Below are 27,106 nucleotides of genomic sequence, written 5' to 3'. Positions count from 1 at the left end.
TGAGGGTGATGGTGGTGGGGATGATGGTTGATGGTGGTGATGGTAGTGGTGGTGATGGTCAATAAAGTAAAAGATAACAATCACCTAATTTTCTTAATGTCACCTCCTCTATCTCACTGTTCCTCCCGCCTCAAGGGTATTAATGAGAACCTAAGACTTTTACAAAAACTCATGTCTCTAGTGGGAAAAGCCCTGGACTAGAAGTTAAAAGATCTGACCCTCTGTCACAGAGGTCACAGTAAAAGTTAGTTGTTGGAGTCATAATTTGCTGTGACCTTGATAAATCACTTAAATTCTCCCGTGTCTCAGTTTTGCCTCTTCTATATCATGAACACTTGTATAAGCACTTTACACATCTTCTCTGGTTTCATCTTCACATCAATCCTATGAGGCTGTTACTATTCTTACTGCTATTTTACAGATTAGGCAAAAAGAGTCTCGGAAACGTGATGTGTTTTGGCCAAGTCACCAGATAGAAGCAGCTGATCTGGAATTCAAATCAAGATGTGTCTGATGCCAAAGCCATGTTTTTTCCAACTCACCTGTGGGGCTCGAAAGAACTATGTATGAAATATTCAGGAAGCATAAAGGGGATCTAGTAGGACATCCGCAGAGGGTGTGAGTGGTCTGAGGGAGTTTGTGTGTGGGGGGGGAGCACTGTGTGTGAGGATTGTTTTGAGGCTGCGATTTTGATTCTTTGTCCACTAAAACAAATCTCAGGAGCTGGGACACTGTGCAAAGTTAGGGATATAAAGAGTCCGGCCCCCCTAATTAGTCACCTCACTCCTACCTTTTCGACGCCATTTCTTGAGTTTTCTGGTTTCACCAGGATCGATGGTGGGGCAGATGCAGGTGGTTTAGGTAGAGGCTCACTCTTGATGGGGATTTCCTTGCCTTCCATGATGAGGGAACTGGCTGCAGAGTGGATCCTGGTATCACTGCCCCTGCTGACGCATGTGAGGGCAGGCTCCCCAGTGGGAGTGGGCTTAGGTCCCAGTTCGGCCACCACTGTCGAGGCTGAGGAGGGGACCCCCTGCGGCTGGTAGAACTGGAACTGCTGAGGCCGTACGACCATGGTGGGACTGCGTCTGAGGGAGCCCACCATGAGGGCGGGGATCCCTGACTGGACGGGTCTCTGCAGGGATCCATCTGAGGAATTATATGACACTGATATCAGCATTGGGGGCTGCTGACAACAGGTTGGGCTGGGGTTGTGTAAGCCGTGTGCCCTGATATCCCAGAATAGTTAAGTGCTTTCCCCGTTTGAGCGTGCTCACATTCTCTCAGGGTCTTTCAAAGGTGACCTTATTCTTTTTTTAGTGCTGTTTGCTGATGCTGGCAGGAAGTAACTGGCTAGCCAAACGTTTGGTGGGGGGGGGGGGGGGAGGTGGCGCTGTCAGAAGGTACATTACTTCCATTTGTCTCCTCTCTCCCTCACACACACACGCGCACACAAGCACCCCGGCTCTCTCACTTCAGGCCTAGCGGTTGGAAAGTGAAGAAGACAAACCTAAAGAGACAACTTCACAGTGAGAAGCCAACAGAGGCATGCAAACCAAAGAGGAAACGAAAGACAGAGACAGAAAGAAAGAGACAGAAGAAACTGAGAAACACGAGACTCAGTCAACTGGGAGGGATGTGGGGAGGGAGAGAGGGAAGCAGAGAGGGCGGGATGGGGCTCTGACCAGGTATTTGAAGAAGCTGTAGGCATGTGGCAGTGGGAGAACTTTTGTTGGGGGCCACGGGGAGGAAGCTAAGTGGAATTAAGGGAGGGTGTGTGCAGGCAAACGCTGACACCACATGGAAGCAAATCTGGAAAGGTTCGGGCTGTGTGTGGATGAGCTTTGCAAAGTCCCATGACGGAGGTTCTGGAATCAGGCTTACTCCCGGGGAGCCTGGGACAAGTCAGCCCCATCCCCTCCTGGCATCTCAGCCCCTCAGATGTAAACCGGAGGTGATAGCAATGTCTCACAGGGCCGAGAGGCTTACACTTTATGATGTGTGCAGAGTGTTAGCACAGTGCCTGGAACCTAATAAATGCCCCGTGTTTGTTAGCTCTCATTGGTTTTGGGTAAAGGATGGCAAACCCTAAAAATATAAGGTCCAGGAGTGTGATTTTATCCCTTCCTTGAGCTTTATTTTGTTTTGTTTTGTTAACTGCGATGATCCTCCCTCAGTAACAGGAAGTCATTCCTTCCCTGCAAATTCTCTGAAGACCGGAGGCCTCCATCCCTTGGGCATATTGTCCTGTATGGGACCAGGGGAACAGTCGGGACTTCGGTGCACTCTGCAGGGGGACAGGAGAAACACCCTGAGAAGCACTGCAGTCCACTTCTCCAGAAGGGTCTCCGAGCATTTAGGGAGCCATAGGGGGCATCCAGTCAGAGATGTGAGTCTTTGTGATAGCCTGTGGACACGTGTATGAATCAGAGTCATCTGTGTCCAGCACAGAGGGCCTGAGCCAAGGCCGTGTTCTGCGTTGCGACTCTTTGTCAGGCCCGATGTGAACGTGAAAAGCAGAACGCTCACTAAACACAGTCGGTGCTCCCAGCTGCGGTGAGCAAGCCTGGCGCCATTTACACAAGTCTGCCCTTTCAATGTAGACATTTATTTTTCCACTGACAGCCCTATGAGGCGCACAGTCAATTCTCCTGTCATTTCTCTTCGCTGTGGGTAGATTGATAGCTTGACCAGCCTCACCTTGGGAAAAGGGAGAGAGAAAGCCTCCGGGACCTGAGAAAGTCAAAGCAGCCCTGGGCAGACATGTCCTTAGGTTCCTGGAAATGTGTGAAAAATTGGTTTTATGCCTCATCTATTTATCTTGTTGGCTCCTAATTTCCAAGGGATTTAATGTTTTATCCCATGTGCATACAATGCAAGCAGTGAAAACTCCAAGCCAATCAAGATCTCCGCCAAGGTAGAGAAGGAGTGTGTGAAAGGAAATGTGAGCAGTTGTCAATAGGACACAATTCTCAGCACTCCTAAGTGGTCTAGACCGAGCGTGAACATGTCAACACTGAGTCGGTTCACGCACTGGATGGACCAAAGATGACTTGCATAGCTGTAGTAGCCATGATCGTACTGAGAAGATGATCATCCTATACAAACAGTTAGGATTTCTTGAGACTTACTATGTGCCAGGGACTGTGCCGTCAGTCTTACACGGATTATTTTACTAAATCTGCACAGTAACCCTGATGAGGTAGGTAAAACTTTTATTTCCACTTTATGAATGAGAAAACTGAAGACTGAAGAGGTCCAGTCCCTTGCCCACGGCTGCTGTGGTGGATCATTCAGTACAGGGTTTGTGTGGGGGAGGGGGGAGGCCGGAGCAAGGGCCAAGTGGGGAGGAAGGAGGAGGGGGGGTAGAGGCAGGACAGTGAGAGTGGAGGTCAGGCAGGTGGTCAGGTGAAAGCACCGGGAGAGGGTGGGGCGAAGACATTTGTTTTAATTTTCTTGGCACATTTTCCTGGGTGGCATACTGTCCCACATGTCACCCTCTTGCTTTGACCAGCCATACTGTACTTTCATATTTAATCGTCTTTTAAGATAGCAAAGGAGACTGCAGAGCCCAGTTTAAGTCAGAGGATGTAGAATAAATCAGATTTGCTTTGTGTGGCTCATGGTCTTCCAGAGAGGTATGCGAATTATAGAAGCTTCATGTTTTGTAGAAAAATGGGTTTCAAACACTTTGTAAAATCCCTGAAAATGATGTCTTACGTAGAAGTTCAATATGTCAGGAGACAAAAGTTTTGCCATGTGAGCAATGTGGATGTTATGCAGGTAAAAACAAAAGCAAGGTGCAGAGCAGTGCAGTAGGTATGATTATAAGCTACTATTCAGGTACATGGAAGAGCACTGGGGATAGGGGTTAAGGATATAAAGACTTATTTTTATACAATATAATTTTTTTAAACCTTGTGTATATATTAAATAACAAAGCAAGATTTAGGGGCTCTGAGAATTGACTCCTTAACCCTCTTTGCTTCTTTCCCCATCCTTCCCATGTTTCCCTTTTGGCACCCCTGAGCATAGTTTGAGAAGCATGATCCAGCAAGTACTTTGCTTGTTCTGTCTTAACTGGGGCCAGCCTCCACCTTGGCTAAGTTCTAATCATATGTTGGCACTCAGGGCTGCTATCATCCCAGCCATTCAGTATACGGGGATGGAGTGACCAAGGGCATGACCTTAAGTCGGTCTGGCTTCATCTAGTAAAACCAGTCACTATTAGGGAATTAAAAGCACCCTTTACAAAGGCTTGTTTTAAAGCCAAGATCTCATTTCTGCAAAAGGTGCTCTGTCTACCCCAGAGTCCGATCCCCTCACTTAGCTCTAGGCACGTACCTCTCTGCCACCACTTACTCTTTCTCATGCTGCTCTGCCCGGATTTCCGAAGAGAGCCCCGTCCTAAAGTCCCTGGGCTGGCCGTGCTCCTCACAGGGTCGACTATGGCGGTGGGCACAAAGACGGACTTGAAGGGCCGGTTCTGCCGGGGATCACCTTCTGAAATGCTGCCTTGGGATGACACAGAGGAGTTGGATAATGTCCATGTGGTGTAGAGACCAGGACTCCGAGAATCTGGAAAACTAGATGTCTTTCTGGTTGTTGCAAGCATTTTAAAGAGAAGAAATAAAGAAAATGCTCAGTCAAGAGTCCTATTTTAAAAACCTCTCCGCTCTCAACCATATACTAAATGTGGCCTCTCTCCATCCTCTTCCTATCCATATATACTCCCTTTATCAACCACACAGGCTTAGCTACGTAGGCTTCACCTCCTACAGCTGGGTCCCTGTGTGGGCGTGCTGAGGGCAGGGACAGGATCTCAGATTGAGGCCCTGATGGAACAGGAAGGCTTGAATTTTGTCATTCTTCACTCCAGCTCTGATCACTCTTGAGCCCATGAGCTCAGAGCACAAGATCTTGTATGTGTTCAACTTGCTTTGCAGTTCTGATTTCTTTCTTTCTTATTTATTTGTTTGAGAGTGGGGTGGGGGAGGAGCAGAGGGAGAGGGACAAGCAGACTCTGCACTGAGTGCAGAGCCCAACATGGGGCTCTATCCCACAACCTTGAGATCATGACCCGAGCCAAAATCAAGAGTCGGACACTTAACTGATTGAGCCACCCGGGTGCCCCCAAATTCTGATTTCTTATTCATTCAGTGACTTTTCCACCAGATGCTAAACTCTTTGAAGGCAGAGATTTTATATGACTTATCCTCTGTGTTCTGCATATACTGCTTATTAACAAATGTTTGTTGAATGGCTCTCGTGATGCTTTCGGCACTGATGCCAGTCATCTGGGCTAACACGTGTTGAGCACTTACTGTATGCTGGGCATTGGGCAGTGCTTTGCCCACATTAGCCTGCGGGTTCTTCACAACAGCCTTCTGAGGTAGATACTATTAGTGCTACTATTTTATAGAGGAGAAAACTGAGACTTATAGTTACTTAGCCAAGCATCTACTAGACCTGAGATTTGAACCCAAGTCCAGGCTGGCCCTCTGCTCTACCACGGAAGTGTATCGTCTTACCACTGAGCACGCCCCGTCCTGGCTGGTTAAAGCCTTCGTTATTTAGGTAGCAAGGAAAAGCCTGCATCCTGCTTGAAAGAAACAATCTAGGGCTGGGGGTAGGCCCTACACATGCCTTCTGAAGACCCTAATTCTTCAGCTTTGGGCTCTGAGTTTGAAAAACAGTATCAAAGTTTTATAGAACAGCAATCCCTTGTCAGTTGTTTCCAGCTTGCTACTCCCTGAACCCCACGGGGAATGGCTGTCATTTTACACACCCTTCTTGCCCTTTTACAAATCCTACCCCAAGATCACAGCCCCTCCCGAGCAGTCCATGGATCAGCTTGTCACTCTGTTGATGAAATAACCTCTGCTAACTCCCCGGGAAGGACCGACTTGCCCAAGGCCCTGGCTCAGAGGTGCCCTCCCTGGTGGCCTTCCCGTTAATGTCCTTGGGTTTCTCTTTGGGGAATTTTCCCTTATTTTCCTCCTCCTTTTCTCTCTGCCTTTTGCCTGAAAAAGCGGTATGGAGCTTAACAATGAGCCAGCCTGTTGCACGAAGACAGGTGAGGCATCACTTAATAGGGTCCACTCTGCCCACGAAACAGATCCAGCCAGATGCCCAGGATGATGCTTGCAGTAAGGGGCCTCCTACCCATGGATGACACCCTGCCTCATGTCCCTGGGGATGTGGTCAGTGAAGGGAATGGGCTGCCCGCCAGTAAGAGCTCCAGACTATTTTCTGGAGCCAAGGGCTGAGCAGTGGAGAGAAATCCCCAGCACTGACCTCCATGGCAAAGGGCTGCATCTGCCCGTCTTTTGAACAGAGGCCTCAAGATGTCGGATCCTGTAAAATGGGCTGGCAACAGGAAAGACATTTCCAAAACGGTTCCCAGCAGCAGCAGGTGCAGCCTTTTCCTCCCTCGGTAATTAAAAGGCTCACTTGCTGAATCTTAAATGAAAACCCTTCCAGTCTGGTCAGCTCTAGTCTCTCTATAGTTAGTCCTAAAACTCTGGCAGGTCCAGTTTATTAGGGAATAATGCTAATAAGAGCAAACGTGCAAATGCTCAGGGGGCACCTCATACTTTTGAGCCCTGGCTCTTTTTTTTTTTAAATTTTATTTATTTCTCAGAGAGAGAGAGCATAAAGCAGGGGGAGGGGCAGGCAGACGGAGAAGCAGGCTCCCCGCTGAGCAAGGAGCTCAATGTGGGGCTCCATCCCCGGACCCTGGGACCTGAGCCAAAGGCAGATGCTTAACTACTGACTGAGCCACCCAGGCGTCCCAAGCCCTGGCTCTTTTATAAAAGGCTGTACTCTACGCCAAGGGGGCTGGTGGCAGTGAGAGGCATCACTGCAAACAGAAAAACAAAGATTGGGGGAGAGCCTCACACATACACAGAACCAAAGAGCCGAAAGGGGCCTTGTACATGTAGTCCAAACCCTTAGTCCTAACACAACCTGCTAAAAGTAGGACAAAGGACAACAATATTCAGCCCTCCCACAGTGGAAAGGGTGGTCAAGAACAAGGGTGAGCTGCTCCCAGGTAGAAAAATTGGGCATATGTCATCCATGTCTAAGATCGGTGACAACGGGACCTTTCTTTGCATCAGGGGGCCACCAGGGAGAACTTCACACACAGGAAGCACTGATCCTCTGTCACCCAACAGCCCTCCAGAGAATATACTCTGACAGGGACTTGCTCTTCTTGAAAATGCTGGTTCCCTAGAAGCAAACACACCCATCCATGTAAGTGGCACCTCTGTATACACATGTTCAGGATTCTCTGAACTCGAGATGGGGGACATATTCAATGGCAACCTATGGCTGACACTCCATCCACTGACATGCTGCCATCTTGGAGCGGGTGAGTCTAGATGCTCATGATTTGCCTAAGGACACAATAGGTGTACCCAGGAGAAAAGCCAAGATGGAGGGAAAGGGAAGCTGGAGTCTTGAAATCCACTGGAATGGAATCCTACATGCATTCTAGTTAGGGTAACCATTTGTCCTGCTTTTCCTAGGAGAGTCTCAGTTTACACCTGTTCTCCTGGTGTTTTAAAAGTGTGTGTGTCTCTTTTCTTCTTAAAAGTGTCCTAGTTTGGGTGACAAATTACATGGTCACTCTTATTCTAAAGGTTTTTTTTTTTTTTTCTTCCGTAGAATAACCAGGACTTTGGGCTAAGGCCTGATGCATAAGCAAATGCCCTAGTAGTAGACATAGTGCCTAAAGAATTCCTGTCATGGAGGAAACGGTCATAAGTTAGGGTGGGCATCTTCCTTGCTCTTCATTGGCACCTTTAGACCATTCTCCCACCCTCCCCAGCTTTGACTGGTAGTATCAGACTCTACCACCTGCCACTCTACCTTGTTACCATTTTCTCTCTCAGCCTCTCCCCTCATTTCATGAAGATTTTAGTTTCTGGCTCACTGTCATTCTCTCTAATGCAACTGATCCTATCGAGATGATTACATCTAGTCCCAGGGCTTTAAATACCATTTCAAGCCCAGACCTTCTTCCTTAAAATGCTGGGCTTGTGTACTTAACCATTTTCCAACATCTCTACTGGGATTACTAAAGGCATCTAAGACTTAATCTGTGGCCAGCTGAGCTTTTGCTCCCCCGCCGCCCACCTCTCAGAACCCATTCCTCTCGGTTTTCCCGAATCTCTCAATAAAAGGCAACTCCATTTTCCAGTTACTCAGGGCAAAAAAGGAGGACTCACATTGACTCCTCTATTCTTTCACACCCAATATTTCATTTGTCAGAAAATCCTGTTGTGACTACCTTCAAGTATACCCAGAATTTAACCACTTCTCCCTGCCTCCATGGCTGACACGTTGGCTCAGTTCACCCTCACTTTTCCTCCAGATTATTATAATATCCTTTTAATTAGTCTCTGTGCTTCCTACGGTTTACTCTCAAGCCAGCAACTACAGGGATTCTGGTTAAAATGTAAGTTAGATCATGTCACTTTTATGCTCAAAACCCTGCAATAGCGTTAAAGCCAAATTCCTCATTATGCCTTAGGAAATTATAGATGATCTGTTGCGATTCTGACCTCATCTACTACTAACGTCCCCCTCACTTGTTCTGATCCAGTCCTATTGGCCTTCAGGTCAGGCATACTCCTACTTCAGGGCAATTATACTTGCTGTTCCCGTGGTGTGGAATACACCTGCCTCATTTCCTTCCTTCTTCCTTCTCAGGAAGGCCATTCCTGACCAACATACGAGAATTTTAATCACCACCCCCCACCACAAATTCTTTCCTGCTTTTCTGATTTTTCTTCTTAGCCCTTATTGTTAACACACCATATATGTTGCTTATATGTCTTGTTTATTTGTCTTTCTGTCCCACTAGAATGTAAGCTCCAGTGGGCAGAGATTTTGTGCAATGGTGTTTCTCCAGTGTCTAGAAAGGTGCCTGATAAATAGTTTGTGTTCAATAAATATTTGCTGAATGAATGAACTAAAGCATCAGTTAAAGACACACTTAGTTTGTGTATGGAGATTTTGCAAGTTTCTAACAAATTCCAAGAACCTTCCATTGCAGGAAATAACTTCTACTCCAACCTTCTGCCATGTGAAGAAATCATTTTATATAAGCCTGGATCTATGGAAACCCAGAGTTTGCCCATACTCTTCCTAGAAAGGGGGTCTACCACCTCACCAGCCAACCTTACTGGAAAAATATATGCATTAGAAAGTGTAGCCTTTTACTGAACCAAAACCTTCTAAGATGCATCCACTGGTTCACTGCCCCCTCAGGAAACAGATTTCCTGTCTACACAGCCTGTTATGGTCCCTCTGTCCCTCGTCTTCTGCAGCTTAACCCTAGTTTCTCTATCAGTTTCTCCTGTGGTGTACTTTTCTGTCTCCTCACCATCCTTGTTGCCCTCCTCCGGACACCGGGCCCCACCTACATGAAGGTCCCCCAAACTGGACATATGACTCCAGGTCTGACCCCCAGAGAGTACAGTGGGTTATCAGTTTCCTCAGAGGTGTGTCATAAAGGCAGCATTTGGTGTGTGGGGATGGCCCCACTGCCTTGTGACACGCTGTGCCTGGGCTGGCGTGGGGTGGGGATAGAAGGAGCCACGGGCGGTGCTGGGACCCCTGTGCCTCCGTGGTCATGGTCCGAGCAGCCAGACAAAGCAGAAGTATCAGGTATGCCAGAGAATGGAAAAGGCTGGGAAGGCTGTGAGGGACACGGACCTCCAGGGTAACCTGCCTGCGGCCTGGGGTGTGGATGGACAGGTGGTGGTCTGAGTCACGGAAACTTGCCTACTGGCTTGGTGTCCTAGGAAGTTTCTCAAGATGCTCAGAGGGTCTTCTGATCGTCGCAGGTTCCCATTATTTGACGAGATGGGAGTGTCAGGGGGCGGGATATGAATGGGATTTGGGGGGTTTATACAGTGAAAACCTGAAACCCCATTCTTGAGCAGGTTGCTTAACTCTGTACATCACTTTCCTCATCTGGAAAATACTATCTACCTTACGGGAAGGACTCTTGGGCACAGGCAATGAGATAAAAGATGAGAAAGTGCTTGTAAAATGTGAAGAGCTATAAAAAAGATAATTTGTTACTATTAAAAAAAAATAAAGTGTTAGGAGGTTACTAGGGCTACTTCTTGGCCCACGCTCTGAAGGAGCACTGAGTCCTTCAGCGATGCAACCCACAGATGGCCCCCGGCCTTGGTGACCCGACCTCTGCTGCCTGAGAATGGAGGGGACGCACCTGAAAATGGGGATGACATAGTTGTTGGGGAAGATGCCGACCCGCCCAGTGACCAAGGAGACGCCCCTGAGCCAGCCGTCTGGGTACTTGCCCAGGACCCTGATGCCTTCTCCCTTCTGCAGGTCCAGCTCATCCGGTCCATGGGCTGAGTAGGAGTGCAGGGCTACAAACCTGGGGAGACAAGGGAACTGGTGAAGAAGGTGAGCATGCCTGGCAGAGGGCCATGGAACCAGCAGAGGGCGAAGGGAAGCAGAACCTCAGGGACCCCTGTCCCCTGGGTCAGTGATAACAAACTTCTTCAGGACGGAAGGCAGGCAGTGGTGATGGAGCGTGGTGGTGAAGCAGCCGCGGAGGGCCCACACCCCTCCCCTCCCCAACTCCTGCGTCCTCCATAGAGTGCCACACAGCTGGGAATCGCTAAGCTAGGCCACCCTGGCATTTTGACAGCTGGGAGAGCGGCCGAGGACAGAGACAGGAGCTGGTGACCAGGGATTAGTGGCAGAGCCTGGTCTCGAACCTACAAGTGATGGCTACTGCTTAGGGTGCTTTTTCATACTGCTCAGAGTATCACCCGAGAAAATGGTTGCAGCCAGCAAGTTAAGGGAAAGGAGAGGTCACAAGCCTCTCTGATCCACTCCCTCTCCTGACAGTGAGGACATGTTTGACCCCCAGGAGTGGCTTAATGTAGGCAGGGACGTGGACACTGCAAATCGGGAGGCAGGAGTTGACTTTAGTTTGTGAGCACACAGTGGATCCTGGCTGCGTGGTGGGCTGGAGGGGAATGGGCTTGTAACATCGCAAGATGTCCCTGGAGGAGAGCAGTGACTTTCACTCTCCAGTCCGCACAGGAGTCAGGCAGATAAATAACATCGAGGTAGGCGTCGTGGGGGAGGGGGGGAGACACTAGCGAGGCTGTGAAAGTGAGAATATCTGCCTGAGTAAAAGGCACGTATTCTAAAAAGAACCCACGTTGGCTTGCCAGATTCAGGTTACCAGTGTATGGCCTCAGGATGGACATCAGGAAGTCCTTCTAGACTCCAAGGACTATGAGACACTGGGAGGTTTTATCAAAGGGGCTGGGGGCGTGTTCTCATCCACAAGGTTTTCCCCCTCTAAAATGCTATATTTATTTTCCGCTGATCCTAAAGCAGTATCTATTTATGACACAACATTTTGAATCTGAAGGAAGTCAGTAGAAATTGCTCAGTATCCAACCTCCCAGCAGTGTTTTCGTGTATACTCTTCCAGTTTCTTTCTACCGTTGTAGAATAATGAGTTAGGTTGATGTGGTTTGCCAATTTGTGTTTTTCAGCATTATTTCCAGTGAAGGATACAAAGGAAGGGGAGCTCTTGTCTCTCTGGATGGGATGGTTTGGGAGTGGTGATGCTTAGCAGCAGAGGGATGGCCATGAGGACCTGGACTTGGAGGGCTGAGCTTGTTACTCACATGTTCGCTGAGAGGTGTTTCTGGGAGCCGGGCAGACTGACGATGGCCGTGGAATGTCCTGGGGAGGCAGGTTCAGGGTGGTAAGTGCTGACCTACATAGACAGAAAAGACAGCCAAGCAGAACCAGTGAGTGCCATAAGCCAGGCCCACAGCAGAGCTGCTGCCGAAAGGCCTGACACAGCTGAAAACCAAGAGCCATGCCCAGTGCCACCCGTCGTGCATCTTTGCTGTGGTTTGGGGCTGTGGGCAGAGTGGGTGGGGCTCGACTGGTTTATGGCCTGCTGGGGTGGCATGCCAGGACTGCATTCCAAAAGACTGCTCAGATATGGCAGAAGATGAAGACTCATCCGGTTTCCAGTCAACGGGGCACTGCCAGGCTCCTTGATCTTTGCCCCCCTGGCTTCTCCCCACCCCCCTCCCAGTACACTCACCCGCTCTATGGAAACGTACTCTCAGAAAATGATATGATGGCTGCTAATGAGAACATAACACTGGCCAGGCACTTCTAAGTGCTTTACAAGTATCAGCTAATTTAATCCTTACTAAAGGTGCTATTATCATCCCTAATTCTGGAAGAGAAACTGAGGGAAGGATCATTTAATTAGTAAGAAATCAAATTTTAAACCAGGGTAATCTAGGTCCTGAGCCCAACACTCTTACTAGTGCTAGTATTAACACACACACAGACACACCAGTTTATCCAGTGATTTATGAAAGGTGCATCTGAATAGTGTTCACTTTGCCAGGATGAAAGAGGGAGCAACAGTGCTAGACACACCCAGAAACTACTCTCCTGGCACCCTGCCTGTGTGACCTATGACCTTGCTCACTTCCTTCTTGGCACCTCTCACAGAGGTGACTGCCCCCGCCACTAGGCTGTAAGTTCCATGCGGGCAGGGACTCTCCCTGGTTCATCCTTGTCTTTTCTGTGTGCTCAGTACGTACTTGTAGCTTAAAGAACAAATAAATGAATGAAAAGTTCTTCCTACCCAGCAGACCAAGGACTGATGTAATCTCAACCATCTCCATGTCACGCAGAGTAAATACATTCAATCTATCTTCAGTTATCCTCCCATGAGTGAGGGTAACGGTGTATGTGTGCCTTTTTAGGACTCTGCTTTTCGGGTACAACTCTTGTTTGTGTATGTGTGTTTGGGCAAGAGGGAAGGCGTTATTGAGTGCATGTGTCTCTGGTTCTGTTTGTGCACAACCCGTCACAACTGTACGCGCTTGGGCAACAGCATTGGTCTGTTTTATGTCTGATTACGTTCACACATGTGAGTCTGTGGGTCGATATGCATGTGTACCGTGTGTGACTGTCTGTACAAGAGCCTGTGATTGTAAATGTCTGTGTGGGATTCTCTGTGTATGTGGGTGAGCTCTAGAGGTATGTGCCAGTAGGCATGACTTGGTAGTTTTGTGTGTGTTCTTCGCTGACAATTGTCTGAAGATATGTATGCTGTGTGTGTATGTTTTACAGTTCGAGGATATAGTTATAGGATCAGAGAACCATTCCAGTCAGATAATAACAAGGGTTGGGGAGAACATAGAGAAACTGAAACTCTCATACAGTTGCTGGTGGGAAGGAATGTAATATGGTGTCACTCCTTTGGAAAATAGTCTGGTGGTTCCTCAAATGATTAAGCAGAATTAGCATTAGACCCAGTAAGTCCACTCCTAGTACATACCCAGGAGACATGAAACTATATGTCTACATAAAAACTTATACATGAATGTTTTTAGCAGCATTGCTCATAATAGCCAAAAGATGGAAATAACCCAAATGTCCATCAACTGATGAATGGATAAACAAGATGTGGTGTATCTGTACAATGGAATACTATTCAGCCATAAAAGGAATGAAGTATTGATACATGTTAGAGCATGGATAAACCTTGAAAACATTATGCTAAATGAAAGAAGCCAGATCCAAAGACCATATTATATAATTCCATTTATGTAAAATGTTCAGAATAGACAAATCTGTAGAGATAGAAAGTAGATCAGGGGTTGGGGATAAGAAGGGTTATGGGAGTGGTAGTTAAAGAGTACAGGGTTTCTTTTGGAGGTGATGAAGTGTTGTAAAGTTGTGGTAATGGTTGTACATATCCATGAATATGTTAAAAACCACTAAATTGTACACTTTAAAATGGGTGAACTGTAGGGCAGGTGAAGTATATCTAAGTAAGCTCTTAAAAAAAAAAAATTCCATAGTCACCTATCTAGCACTAACACTGCATAAAGTGCTCTGAGCTTTGCAATCAAATATTGTCACACCAGTTCTCTTAAACAAAGAAGACAAGTTGCCAGCTTTGGGCTAGGCTGCTCCTTCCCTGTGACTGGGCAAGATAAATCCCTGCTGGGCTTGGGAGATGTGCCAAGGGGAGAGCCTTGTTATGTGAACAATTAATCTTATGTTCTTGGAGACGGTTGGACCACTGATTAAGCAGGATGCACTTCACTTAATACCCATGACTTTCCAGTGTTGTGTTTGAGTAAAAAGCCCTTCTATATGTAAACACTATTAATCATTTAGGGAGGAGGAAGATGCCAGAATGCAAAGCCATCCCTCCATGACACCAGGCTTTTTATTTCTCTAGGTGTTCATCTGGAGAGGGGGTCCTTCCTCCTTTTTGGAACACTAAACCTAGGCAGGACTAAGATCAGCAGGCTTGTGATGGAGTGCTTTCTGATATGGAATGGGAAGTGAGGCCAGATTCTCAGGTTTTGAGGTGTCCTGGAGGAGAAGGGAGAACATGTGTGGACAAGGGGGAAAGAGGCAAAGGAGGAGGGAGAGAAGGGGAGATCATGGACAACTCTGGGGGCAGGGGTGTGTTTCTCAGGAACTGGGACGGGGACCTAGTGGGAGAAAGAAGTAGAGCCAGAGGGATAGAGGAAGGAAGGAAGAAGAAAAGGCAGATGAAAAAATATCAGAATAACTCTTACAACCCATATAGAAGATGGCAAACAACCCAATCAAAAATGGGTAAAGACGCCACAAAAGAAGTTCTATCAAGTGGCCAAGAAGCACTTGAAAAGATGCTCAACATCAGCCAATTATGAGGAAAATGTGAGGTAAAACTACCATGAGATACCACTACACACCTATGAGAATGGCTAGAATTAAAAAGACTGACCATATCAAGTGTTGGTGAGAATGTGGAGCAACTGTAACTCATACTGCTGGTCGAATGTAAAATGGTGCCACCACATTGGAAAACAAGTTGGCCATTTGTTATAAAGTTAAATATACACGTACCACACTACTCAGCAATCCTACTCACAAGTAGTTATCAAAGTAAAATGAAAACATATGTCCATACAAGGACTCGTACATGAATGTTCTCAGTGGCTTTATTCATTTTAGCCCCAAACTGGAAATAACCCAAATGCCAATCAACTGGTGAATGAATGAACAAACTGTGTTACAACCACAGTGGAATACTCCTTGGCAATACATGCAATGGTGTGCATAAATCTTAACATCATCTTAAGAAGCAGGACACATAAGACTACATATTCTTTTTTTTTTTTTAAGATTTTATTTATTTGACAGAGAGAGACACAGAGAGAGAGGGAACCCAAGCAGGGGGAGTGGGAGAGGGAGAAGCAGGCTTGCCACGGAGTAGGGAGCCCGATGCGGGGCTCGATCCCAGGACTCTGGGATCATGACCTGAGCCGAAGGCAGACGCTTAACGACTGAGCCACCCAGGCGCCCCATAAGACTACATATTCTGTAATGCCATTTATATGACATTCTTAAAAATGCCCAAACTATAGTAACAGAAAACGGAGCATTGCCAATGGTCAGGGGTGAGGGGAGAGGACTGACTGATTGCAAAGGGGCACAAGAAAACTTTCTGGGGTGATGGAACTGTTCTGTATCTTGATTTTGGTAGTCATCACATGCCTTTATACTTCTGCCAGAAGTCATTGAACTGTATCCTTAAAATGGTTGAACTTAAATGTATGTGACTCAATAAAACTGATAAAAAGTACGAATATAGGGGTACCTGGGTGGCTCAGTCGGTTAAGCGTCTCCCTTCAGCTCAGGTCATGATTTCAGGCTCCTGGGATCGAGCCCTGCTTCGGGCTCCCTGCTCAGCAGGGAGTCTGCTTCTCTCTCTCTCTCTCTCTGCCCCTCCTCCCTGCCCATTTTCTCTCTCTCTCTCTCAAATAAATAAATAAAAATCTTTAAAAAGATATGAATATATTATCTAGTTGGCAGAAAAATCCAAGTAGCCTGAGCTTGACCCAGCCCAAGCCCTGGGGCTGGTCAGAGGAGGGGATAGGGATGGTTCAGCTTATTGATGGGCAGCTAGCAAGCGATCCTTATGGCAGAGGGCCACCTGAATAGGACAGAAATCAAGAATGGAAACCTATGGATCAGACACAATCTCAAGAAATAAGGCCCAAAGAAAAGGAACGAATGAATGAACAAATGAATGAATGAATGAACAAACAAACGAACAAATGAAGTGATAGGAAAAGAGAGCAAGATAAAGACAGAGGAGAGAGAAACTGGCCGGGAAGGAGGACAGACAGAACAAGACAGAAATGAATGCCCCACCTGGTAAATCGGGACAACCAGGTCGATGGCCAGCTTCTGAGGAGGCAAGTGTGTTCCTGTCACAAGACTGAGTGAACGGGCCTCTGGTAGGGGGATCAGTTGTGACCTCAGGTCCCTATGCCACAAGGGACATGCAGCCAGATGGGAGGTCTTCCAGCAACTGGTGCTTCCTGGCATAGCGTCTGGGGGCTTGAGCGGGGTCAGACAGAGGGTGCGTATTTGAGGGCGGGGTGGATATTTCTGCTACAGTGTAAAAACATTTTTTCCTCTTTTTGGAAGGAAATGACTCATTTAAAAGAAGCTTTATCAGTAGCAGAAGAATCCACAGCTGTGTGGCTTCTGGGCGTTTCCTGGTCTTGAGGTGTTAAACGAGGCTGAGGAAGCAGGCACGGAGTCTGGCACAGCGTTGCTGCAACATTCTGCGGGCCCCAGTGCCTTCCCCAGCGGCCACACACGGTGTGCAGAATGTGGCTCCAACTCGGGAGTCTGGAGGGGAGGTCTAGCTTAGTATTCAGGCATGTGGGTCTAGCACTTGCCAGGGTTTGTGATTGGGGCAAGTGACTCAATTCTGTGGGTCCTCCATGTCCTCATCTGTAAAATGGGGGCAGTAATGGTAGTTGTCTCAGAGCTGTTATGAGGATTAACGAAAGTAATCCATGTAAGTTATTGAGCACACTGTCAGAGCTCAATAAATGCTACTTATTTCCATCTGGAAAGAGATTAGCTGCTGCACGGGGTGGGGATGGGGTGGGTGGAGCATCTATGTTCTTTTATGCAACAGCCCTGCACGGTCTGAACTGAAAGCAGGACCCAGGCGTGTGGTGGGGGATGGGAAGAAGCAACCCTATTCCTCCGGAGGAGAATGTCCCCAACTCTCCAAAAGCTCAGTTTGCTGTCCCCCCGCCCCCCATACTGTGGTGCTCAGCTATTTCCCACAGGGCTCATGGCTTTCGGTAACTTAGTGGGCACGGGGCGACTCTCTTCCTCAAGGAGCGTGAACTACTCTGGAGCCCGTTGTGCTTCTGCATCCCCGTACACCCAGGAGCTAACAAGGGCCTCGAACCTACAGTGTTCACTCAAGGTTAGGAGAAGGGCTGTATTTTAGAGACAGAAAATTAGGTATTAGGTGATAGTGTCTGTACCCACCACTACGGATAATTTGGAGTCGACTATCCAACTTTATAAAGTTAAAAACTCATTCCCTTGTACAGATTAAAAGAGTCTTAAGAGCCGCATTCAGCAATTGCAGTGTGTGGACCTTATCTGGTCCTAGCACTGGGGTTAATGCAGCGAACAAGGCAGTTAAATCCATAATTATATGAGCATGAGGTGTGCTGAGGTGGGGGAAGTTCAAGGTGCTCGGGGTGCTGCCAGGAGAGGCTTGCCTTGAGCTCCAAGAGGGTTTGTGATTGTACCCTGTAATTCCAGTGCTAACTTCTATACCATATTCATGGTCATTCTCCCCATTTTTACCAATGATGAAACGCAGATAAGAAGTTTACATGATTTTGTAGAGATGGCTGGCAAATGGCTGGTCAGGTGGACACTGGGAAGTGAGAACCCCAGAGCCCTTTCTGTAGGACACCAAGGTTAACACTATTTCCTTTTTTTTTTTTTTTTAAGATTTATTTATTTTAGAGATAGAGAGACAGAGACAGACCATGAGCGGGAGGGAGAGAAAATCTCAAGCAGACTCTGTACTGAGCATGGAGCCCAATGTGGGGCTCAATCTCATGACCCTGAGATCATGACCTGAGCCAAAATCAAGAGTCGGACGCTTCACCAATTGCGCCACCCAGGCGCCCCAACACTTACCATTTCTATATTTCGATATGGCTAAAGGGGTCCTATATACGAGGCAGGTTTGTGCACCCTAGAAAAAAACCATCCTGCCAAATTCAGCGTTCTGTTTCTGTGCTCATGGATATGTTACATTCATGATGACTACCATCCCTGTCCAGTGCCCCATGTAATGTGGAACAGATCTGAAGGCTGGTAGAATAGTGTTATTTTTGTTTTTCTTCTTCCTTCTCTGGCAGAACCCAGGTCCCAAGAGAGTCAGGGCTCCTTCTGCCAGCCTGCTCTCCTTTCTTTCCATCTCAGTCTCTGTCAGAGCCAGCTCAGCCTGATGAGCAAGGAGTGGGCACCCAGTGCTGTGTATTTGTCCTGTGAGTAAAAACGCTGTCTGAGAAAGAGAACTCATTTATGAGTTGGCAGCAGGTCCCTTTAGGTCTACCTCAAAAAAAAAAAAAATCTTCTAAAGTACACAGATAGGTCAGCAAGGTATCTGTGAAGACTACTAAGTTTATGTCTCCTAGGTAGTCATCAAAGCCTCGAATATTCCCTGTGATCTGGCTTCTGCTTCACCTTCCTACGCTCCCCGCTCCCCCTCCCTTCTTCACTTCCTTCAGCTTTGGGTCTTTTCTCAGCTCCCTGAGCAGGTCACACTCACTTTCTGCCTCCCCTGACCTTTGCAGACCCCCCAGCCCCCATCTCTGCTCTGCTATTTTCCTTTGTTATGGAAATTTTATTTTATTTTATTTTATTTATTTATTTATTTTTTGCGAGAGAGAGAATGAGAGAGAGCACGGGAGGGAGGAGGGTCAGAGGGAGAAGCAGACTCCCTGCCAAGCAGGGAGCCCGATGTGGGACTTGATCCCGGGACTCCAGGATCATGACCTGAGCCGAAGGCAGTCGCTCAACCAACTGAGCCACCCAGGCGCCCTTTTGTTATGGAAATTTTAAATGATAAATATATTATGCATACAGATAAGTGTATATAATTTTATGTATTACTGAAAGAAGAATAATAAAACTAACACCTGTATACATACCATCCAATGTAAGAAACAATAAAAATAGAAATTGATACTGTATTGACAGGCCTCCTGCATATTCCTCCATAATCAGATCCCTGCCCCCCTTCCTATAACTACAGTGCTGAAATTGGTGTTCATCATTCCAGTGCTTTTCTATGTAATTTTACCACTGTGGCATACATCCCTAAACAACATGTTGTTTAAATTTGCCTGTTTTTGAACACGGTATGAATGGGATTCACGTTGAGCATATTCTTCTGTGAGTTGCACCTTTGGCTCAATACTACGTTTTGTGGTGGATTTTTACTGCCAGTGTGTATTTCACTGCATGCATATACCACCATTTAACCATCCTATCATTTATGTGTCATTTGGGTGATTTTCAGTTTGGGGCTGTTATGAACGATGTTGCTATGAACATTCTTGTATATGTCCCCTGTGCGCCCCCGTCCCCCTGCAAGAGCTTCTCCACGATACATACCCACAAGTAGAATTGATGGGCCATAGGGTATGAGCCTGCTCAGTTTTATTAGGTAATAACAAATTGTTTCCCAGTGTGGCTGTAACGATTTACACTTCCACCAGCAGCAAATGGCAGTTCCTGTTATCCCATAATCTCGCCAGCATGTGGTAATGCCCTGCTTTTTAATACCTGTCTATGGTGGGTGTGAAATGATATCTCGTTGTGGTTTCAAATTAATTTCTCTGAGTACTAATGAGCTTGAGTTTCTTTTCAAACGTGTATGGGCCATTCTTGTGTCTTGTATGAAATGCCTGTTCATGTCCTTTGTCTATTTTTTCTCCTCAGGTTATTTATTATTTTCTCAAGTTATGGAGTTCTAATATTTTGGAGATGAATTCTTTGTAACTTGTATTTTTACTCTGCGGTGTCTTTTGATAAACTGAAGTTCTTATTTTTAATATAGTCAAATTTACAATATATTCCCTTGTGGTTTATACTTTTAAAAAATCTTGAATATGATTTTTTTTATCCCAAGGTCATAAAGATGTACTTCTCTATAGTCTTCTAAAAGTTTTAGTTTTCCTTTTCACATTTAAGTCTTTAATCCACCCGGAATTGATTTTTGACAAGGGAGGAATCCAATTTCATCTTTTTTCACAAGGATACCCAATTAGCCCAATGCCATAGTTCATCCTTCCCTTCTGATCTGCAAAGCCTGCTCTGCCATAAATCAAGTCTCCATGCTATGTCTTTTTCTGGGCTCTCCAGTATGTTCCATTGGTTTAATAGGATGCCTATGTTAAATCCATGCTATCTTAATTACTACAGCTTTGAAATAAAATTTGGTATCTGATAGGGTAGGTCCTCACCCCAACCAGATTCCATCTTCTTCTTTAGAACTATCTTGGCTATTATCTTTTCTTCCATTAGAATTTTAGAATCACCTTTTGAGTTCCAAACAACCTACTGGGATTTGAATTTATAGATAAATCTAAGGGGAATCATCTTTAAGATTATTGAATCTTCCTATTCAAAAGTATGGCAAAATTCTTCATTTATTTTAGGTCTAATGTCTTTCAATAAAATATTATAAATTGTTTCCAAAAAGGGCTTGCATCTCTTTTGTTGGATTTATTCCTAGAGATTTAAACAATTTAGTTGCTGATATAAATGGTATCTTTTTTTTTTTAAGATTCTATTTATTTGAGAGAGAGAGAGAGAAAGAGAGAGGGAAGAGCAGGGAGGGAGGGACAAGTAGACTCCTTGCTGAGCAGGGAGCCCGACAAAGGGCTCAATCCCACCACCCTCAGATCATGATCTGAGCAGATCAATAGTCGGATGCTTAACCGACTGAGCCACCCAAGCGCCCATGTAAGTGATATCTTTTTAAGAAAATATTTTCTATTTGTTTTCTTTTTAGAGTACAGAAATGTAATTAACTTTTTTGTATTGATTTGTAACCAGGACTGTTGCTAAAGTCATATTTATTCCTAATACATTTTTTTCAGATTCTTCTGAGTTTTCTGTATAGACAATATTGTCCACAAATAATGACAGCTACATTTCTTCCTTTCAAATACTTAACCTTTTACTTCTTTTTTTTGCCTTACTATACAGGCCAGGTACTCTGGGAGGGACAGTGCTGAGCAGAGCATATTGGGCATTCATTCTGTTCTTTTTCTAAGCTTAAGGGGAATGCCTTTAACAGTGAACCATTAGGTATGATGTTTGCTGTAGGTTTTTATAAATTACATTTATCAAGTTAAGGAAGTTCCCATTTATTCCTAGTTTGCTAAGATTTTAAAAATATATGTATAAGGAATGGATATAGAATTTTTTCAAACTTTTTTTTCCTATAGGTATAAAAAAGGTCACATGGTTTTTCTCCTTTAATCTGTTAATGTGATAAATTACATCAATTAATTTTGGAAGGTTAAATCAACCTTTCAATCTTAAGAAAAACCTACATTAATCATGACGTATCCTATTTTTGTATGTTCCTGGGTTCGGTTTGCTAATACACACTTGAGGGTTTTGCATCTATGTTTAAGAGTGAGGTAGAGTTCAGATTTTCCTTTCTTACATTGTTTTCTGGTTTTGATATTAAGGATATATTAGCTCATGAAATGAGTTGGGGGATGTCTTCTTTTCTTTCTTTAGAAAAGCTTGCAAAGGGTGAAAGAATTCACCTGTAAACCTGTCAGGATCTGGGTTTTCTTTGTGGGAAGAGTTAAAAAAAAAAAAGATTTATTTATTTACTTAGAGAGAGAGAGAGAGAGAGAGAGCATGCAAGGATGGAGGGACAGAGAGAGAGAGAGAGAGAATTTCAAGCAGACTCTATGCTGAGCTTGGAGCCCAATGTGGGGTTGGATCCCAGGACCCTGAGATAATGACCTGAGCTGAAACCAAGAGTCAGATGCTTAACCAACTGGGCCACCAGTGGGAAGATTTTAAATTTCTTTAATGTTGTAATACTATTCTAAAGGGTTGCCAACAGCTGTTTACCAGATGTAAAATGTTTTTCATTAATCCTGTTTGCTGAAGATACATTCCTGGTTAATTTATTTTCCTGATGGCTTCTGTTGGGAGAAAAGATGAGGCTTGGAATATCTGCATAGACGCTTGGAAATTCAGGCAACATGGATCCCCATAATGTCAGTTCAAGGCCTTAGAGTCTCCAGAGTCCCACTCCTTTAGTCAAGAACAGCCCTATCTATGTAACAGTCACTGACTGTGTGGATTTCTGTAACTCCATGAGACTCTATGCAGCCATGGCTAAGAGGATGAACTTGTGGGCTGTCTGAAGTGAGTTTGAATTCTGGCACTATGACCTATTGGCTGTGTGAAGCTTAGATTTAAATATTCTGAGTCATAGTTTCCTCATCTCTAAAAGGGGGTAGTAGACAGTCATAGCGACCTCCTAGAATTCTTGTGAGAATTCAGTCAGAACATGCATGCAAAGTACTTCGCACAATGTCTGGCTGATACGAAGTACCCAGTACATCCTCACCATTGTAACTATGATGAGATGGGAGACATACAGGACAGATTTATGAGAAGAGGATGGTGACAGGCCTATCTCACTGGGATGGATTTAAGAAGGAAATATTCATTTTCTAGGACACAAGGGCCCCCACAATAGTCCAGATTCCCTTTGAGGAAGACTCAGTGATGGGAGACTGACCATGTGTTTGGGACAGGAGTTCAGGAGTCTCTTTCCTGACACTGGATTGGGCTAATCTCATGCACCCAAAGGATTCCAGAAAAGGGTAAGGTCTAGCATCTCTCTTTAGCTATGCTCTGCATTGGCTTCTTGGGACAAAGATGAAAATGCAACCCATGCCTCAAACCACAAAGACAAAAATCCTCTTCTTGGTTTAAGCTGGGTCCTTTGGTTGGGCACAGTGACCCTGGCCCCACCACTCCCCCTTCCACTTTCTACCTCATGCTTTCCTGAGCCTAGCAGCCTGCTGCCTTGCAGGCAGGTTTTAGCACCAAAGCAGAGTCTGATGGGATGCATACTACTAGGGCTTGTTCAAAGGCCAGCGTATACCCAAACCTTAATTGTAACCCTTGCCCTCCGAGTCCTAACAGTCCACTTAAGAAGTAACTGCATGGCAATAATTATAATTAAATCCTCTCACTGGGCTTCATTAAAGGCCATAAAAATTTAAACAAGCAAAGTTCCTCTTAAATTTGCTGGGGGTCCTCTCATGGCACTTATTCAAAGAAGATGCTTGTTATGCATCTACTAAGGACCAAGTGCCGAGCTAGGTCTTAAGGATTGATGACAAAGGCCAGGGCTCACCAGGATGGTGCAGACGGTATGTATAAGAAATCTGTCTGTCCTACACCAGGGTCCTGCCCTCGCATTTGCCAGACAAGAGCATCCCACAGAAGAGCAGTCTCTGAATATTTAGAAATTTAGAAATACTCCACTCACTTCTGATAGACTACATGTAGTTCTTAGAAAGTGGCTTTCTATGGTGAAGAGAGAAGGGCTTACAGTTCTTTCCTGAGCTAAGGAAAATGGGCCCACAGGGACAGTTGGATGGGGAGAGTAGCAGACCAAAAGCAGTCAGGAGACAAGATAGCATCATTGTGAGGAACTCTGGGTCTGCATTCAGATTTTCCCAGGTATGGCTCCCCACTTTGTCACTCTTTCATGGAGTAACCCTGGGCAAGCTATTGAACCTGCCCCCTCCTAAATTCCTTCAGCTAGTTTAGGTGAGGTTTGGTAGCTTTTTCTCTAAGGACTTGGCAATTTTTATGGGTCTGACTTTGGGGGAGAGAGCTGGAGAGGCAAACTGAAGTAGGACTGAGAATTAATTTTAGAAATCCCTTCTAAAGAATTTAGTGAGTCCAGAAATCAATGGACAATGTCAAATTCACTTGGCATCTTCCAAAAGTTCACTTCTTGCCATGTGTTTGTTGTCTCTTAACATTTTTTAACTTTCTCAAAGGATATCACTGCAACCACGATGGACATTTTCATTTTTTAGAAAGTCTTTTAATTTTAGAATTAGGGATTTAGAAAATAAATAAATAAATATATCTTTATTTATTTGAGAGAGAGAGCACGCTTGCTTGCAAGTGGGGGCAGGGGCAGAAGGAGAGGGAGAGGGAGAGAGAATCTCAAGCAGACTCCCCGCTGAGCACAGAGCTAGACATGGGGCTCAGTTGTATGATCCTGAGATCATGACCTGAGCTGACATCAAGAGTCAGAGGCTTAACCAGCTGAGCCACCCAGCCGCCCCTCAATGGACAGTTTTAAAAAGAGCAAAAAGATAATTGCACACTGCTCCACCACATTATCAAAGCAGTTGTCTTTGTTCCCTTTGAGTAAGTAAGTCCCCTCAATAAATGAAGGATTTATGATCTTAGAAAGTGTAGGATCTGGAACCCTCATAGACTGATAGCTTTTTTTGGTGGCAAGTCTGCCTTTCTCTTCTGCATTGCTATCAGAGGAGACACCTGGGAAAGCACCCCGTGCAGAGACTAAGCCCTCTGATGTGGTTGGTCATGTAACAATTTTTCCTTCTCATGGGATTGATAGGATGTGGCTACAAAGTCCTTTCTAAAGACAGGCTCAGGGATGTACAATGAGTGAAAAGGACTTGTGACATTTCCCAAGCCAGTGCTTCAAGCCCCTTTCTGGATAGCATGCTTGTTGTCTTTGTGATTCTGCAGAAGAGAGAAGCTTCTTCTCTTGTCTCAAATTAGATTTAAATAGTTTTGATTGGCTGCCACTGCAGACCACCCTCCCCTCCCAGAGAGCCACGCCTGTGGTACTCAGGAGGCTGAAGGCCCTTTGAGCGAGCACTCTGCTATCTTCTCCCTTTGCTCAGTGAACCACTCATGCCCAGGGCTCCAGGCTGTTTGTACAGTTGATGCATCTCAGCTTCCAGGGCACTGCATTTGACAGCAAACAGAGAGTAAAGCCTATCCAGGTGTCATGATACCTGCTAAAAAGGGATGAAGACACAGACTTGCATTCAGGACGGGATCCCTAATTTTGGTCTGTCCTTAGAACAACTGTGAAAGTATTATTTGTATCCCCAGGCTTTAGAACAATACCTCAGCACTCAATGAAGAAGGCTGGTGTCTAAACCCTTTGGGGCAGCTGTGAAGAAACTTCTTCCAGTTCTCTCTTCTGTTGGTGTTAAGAATTTGCTAACACCAAACAATCAAGGTATATTTTTGGGAGAAGTTTTCCTTCTTGTTTTTTACCTTCCCTAGACGTTCCCTAACTCAGTCTCTTTTCCCAACAATGGTTTTCCACAAAGGGTGGGTGTCATTTCTCTCAAAAGAAGGCTATGTGCCATGCCCGTGGGTTTTGACTAGCAGACCTCCATTCACATTTGGAGAGCAATGATTTGGGAATGTGTGATGCCTTCCACTCAGCAAGGGTACTGAGTGTTCTGATCCCTAGGTGAGGCAACGTGAGCGTGAGGTCGAAAAGAAGGCACAGTCCCCGCCCTTAAGGGGTGTATAATCTCACTGAGATAAAATGGGGAATACCCGAACAGATTTGGGAAATCACGTAGCCACGAAGGCTAGTACTTACAGGATGCTTGCTGGGGGCCCCCCATTCCTGAGCACTCTGTCATCGCATATAATCCTCCCAACACACCAAAGGGCTAAATTCTATTACTATCCTTACCATTCCCACTTTACAGATGAGAAAGTCAAGGCAAAAATGTATTAAAGTCATTTTCCCAAGGCCACAGAGCCCGCAAGTAGGCTGAGCTGGGATTCAAAACTAAAAATCCTGACGTTAGGGGCGCCTGGCTGGCTCAGTTGGAAAAGCATGTGACTCTTGATCTCCGGGTTGTAAGTTCGAGCCCCATGCTGGGTGTAGAGATTACTTAAATAAATAAACCTAAAAAAATAAAAGTAAAATAAAGTAAAAATCCCGACTTGATAGCTGGCGCTCTTAGAGCTCCCTTTGGTATGCGAAGCTGTGTGTGTATTTTGGAGGCTGGACCAAGTGACACTGGCGGGGAAGGCGGGAGGGTTCTCAGGGTGCAGGAGTCAGGGAGGGCTGGAACCGTCACACAAGCCCTCGTTAGCTCCCTGTACCTCAGCTGCCAGGCCGAGCCAGGAAGGGTTTGTGCGGTTTCCCGGAACTCTGCAGAGATGTCTGAGAAGCGATTTCCCAGCCACGGAGGTTCTAGGCCATACGTTTACGGCTTTCCTGAGAAGCAGGCAGCAGGATGCCAGGCTGGGCTTTGGCTCTAACAGGAGAGGACTGACCACATTGGGATAGTCACACATGACGCTCAGAGGGCCACTGGCCAAAACAAAGATGTAACCACACCCAATGTCACTTTACCCCATCACAGGCCAGATAAAATGGCTGTCCCTTATGTAATAATCACACTTTTTTTTTTTTTTTTTTTTTAAAGTGCTGTGGCCAGGGGACTCAGGTTCATACTAACTGTGTGAAATCTTGAACAATCTGAAGGCCGCTCCCCTTGGCTTTAGAACCCTAGTATGTGGGAGCTGGAAAGGACCCTGAAGATAATTTCCTTTCATTGCCTGAGCCTCAGAGAGGGGAAATGGTGTGCTGAAGGTCCCATGTGCCAGGTGGTAGGAGAGTTGGGTCAGGCCCACCACTGGGAGAGGGAATCATGTCCCGGTAGCTGGTTCAAGTGGTTGGTTTACTTGTTTTCCAGACAGTGTTTCACTCATTTTCAACAAATCTTTATTGAGATTTCCATGTGCCTGTCTCTGTCCTCATGGAGCTTACCTTCTAGTGAGGGAGCAGGTGAAACCACAAAAACACACCAAACCAAAAGCGAGAAAACAAAGTATGTACTATAGAGGAAACAGAGTAACTGCAGGGACCTGCTTTAGATAGGGTGCGTTCGAGTCCACGTTTTCCTCCCTGGCTAGGATGACCTTGGGCATGAATTTCACCCCAAACCAACATGTTGCCCATCCCTTGCACCCGGAATTGTGCCTTTGGGGTAGGTCCTGTTCACCTGTAGCACATGGAAGAGATGGGGCTGAGGATGCATCAGCTGAAGGTGTATTTTTTTCCGTATATGGGAGG

The 27,106-nt window shown here is 45.8% G+C and overlaps 1 protein-coding gene across 3 annotated transcripts in view; it reads right to left on the bottom strand.

Moving 5' to 3' along the window:
* Positions 1-27,106, bottom strand: part of SH3RF2 (SH3 domain containing ring finger 2) — a 128,015-nt gene that overhangs the window by 20,050 nt on the left and 80,859 nt on the right. For all 3 annotated transcript variants that reach the window (XM_044916757.1, XM_021702047.2, XM_021702046.2), the window contains exons 6-9: positions 11,697-11,788; positions 10,250-10,420; positions 4,363-4,598; positions 791-1,149 (exon numbers count right to left, since the gene is read on the bottom strand). In XM_044916757.1, the coding sequence (XP_044772692.1) occupies positions 791-1,149; positions 4,363-4,598; positions 10,250-10,420; positions 11,697-11,788 (858 nt within the window). The remainder of the gene's footprint in view (positions 1-790; positions 1,150-4,362; positions 4,599-10,249; positions 10,421-11,696; positions 11,789-27,106) is intronic.

This window comes from Neomonachus schauinslandi, chromosome 7 (assembly GCF_002201575.2).
Source record: "Neomonachus schauinslandi chromosome 7, ASM220157v2, whole genome shotgun sequence".
NCBI lineage: Eukaryota > Metazoa > Chordata > Mammalia > Carnivora > Phocidae > Neomonachus > Neomonachus schauinslandi.
This window is presented reverse-complemented; position numbering and strand designations above follow the sequence as displayed.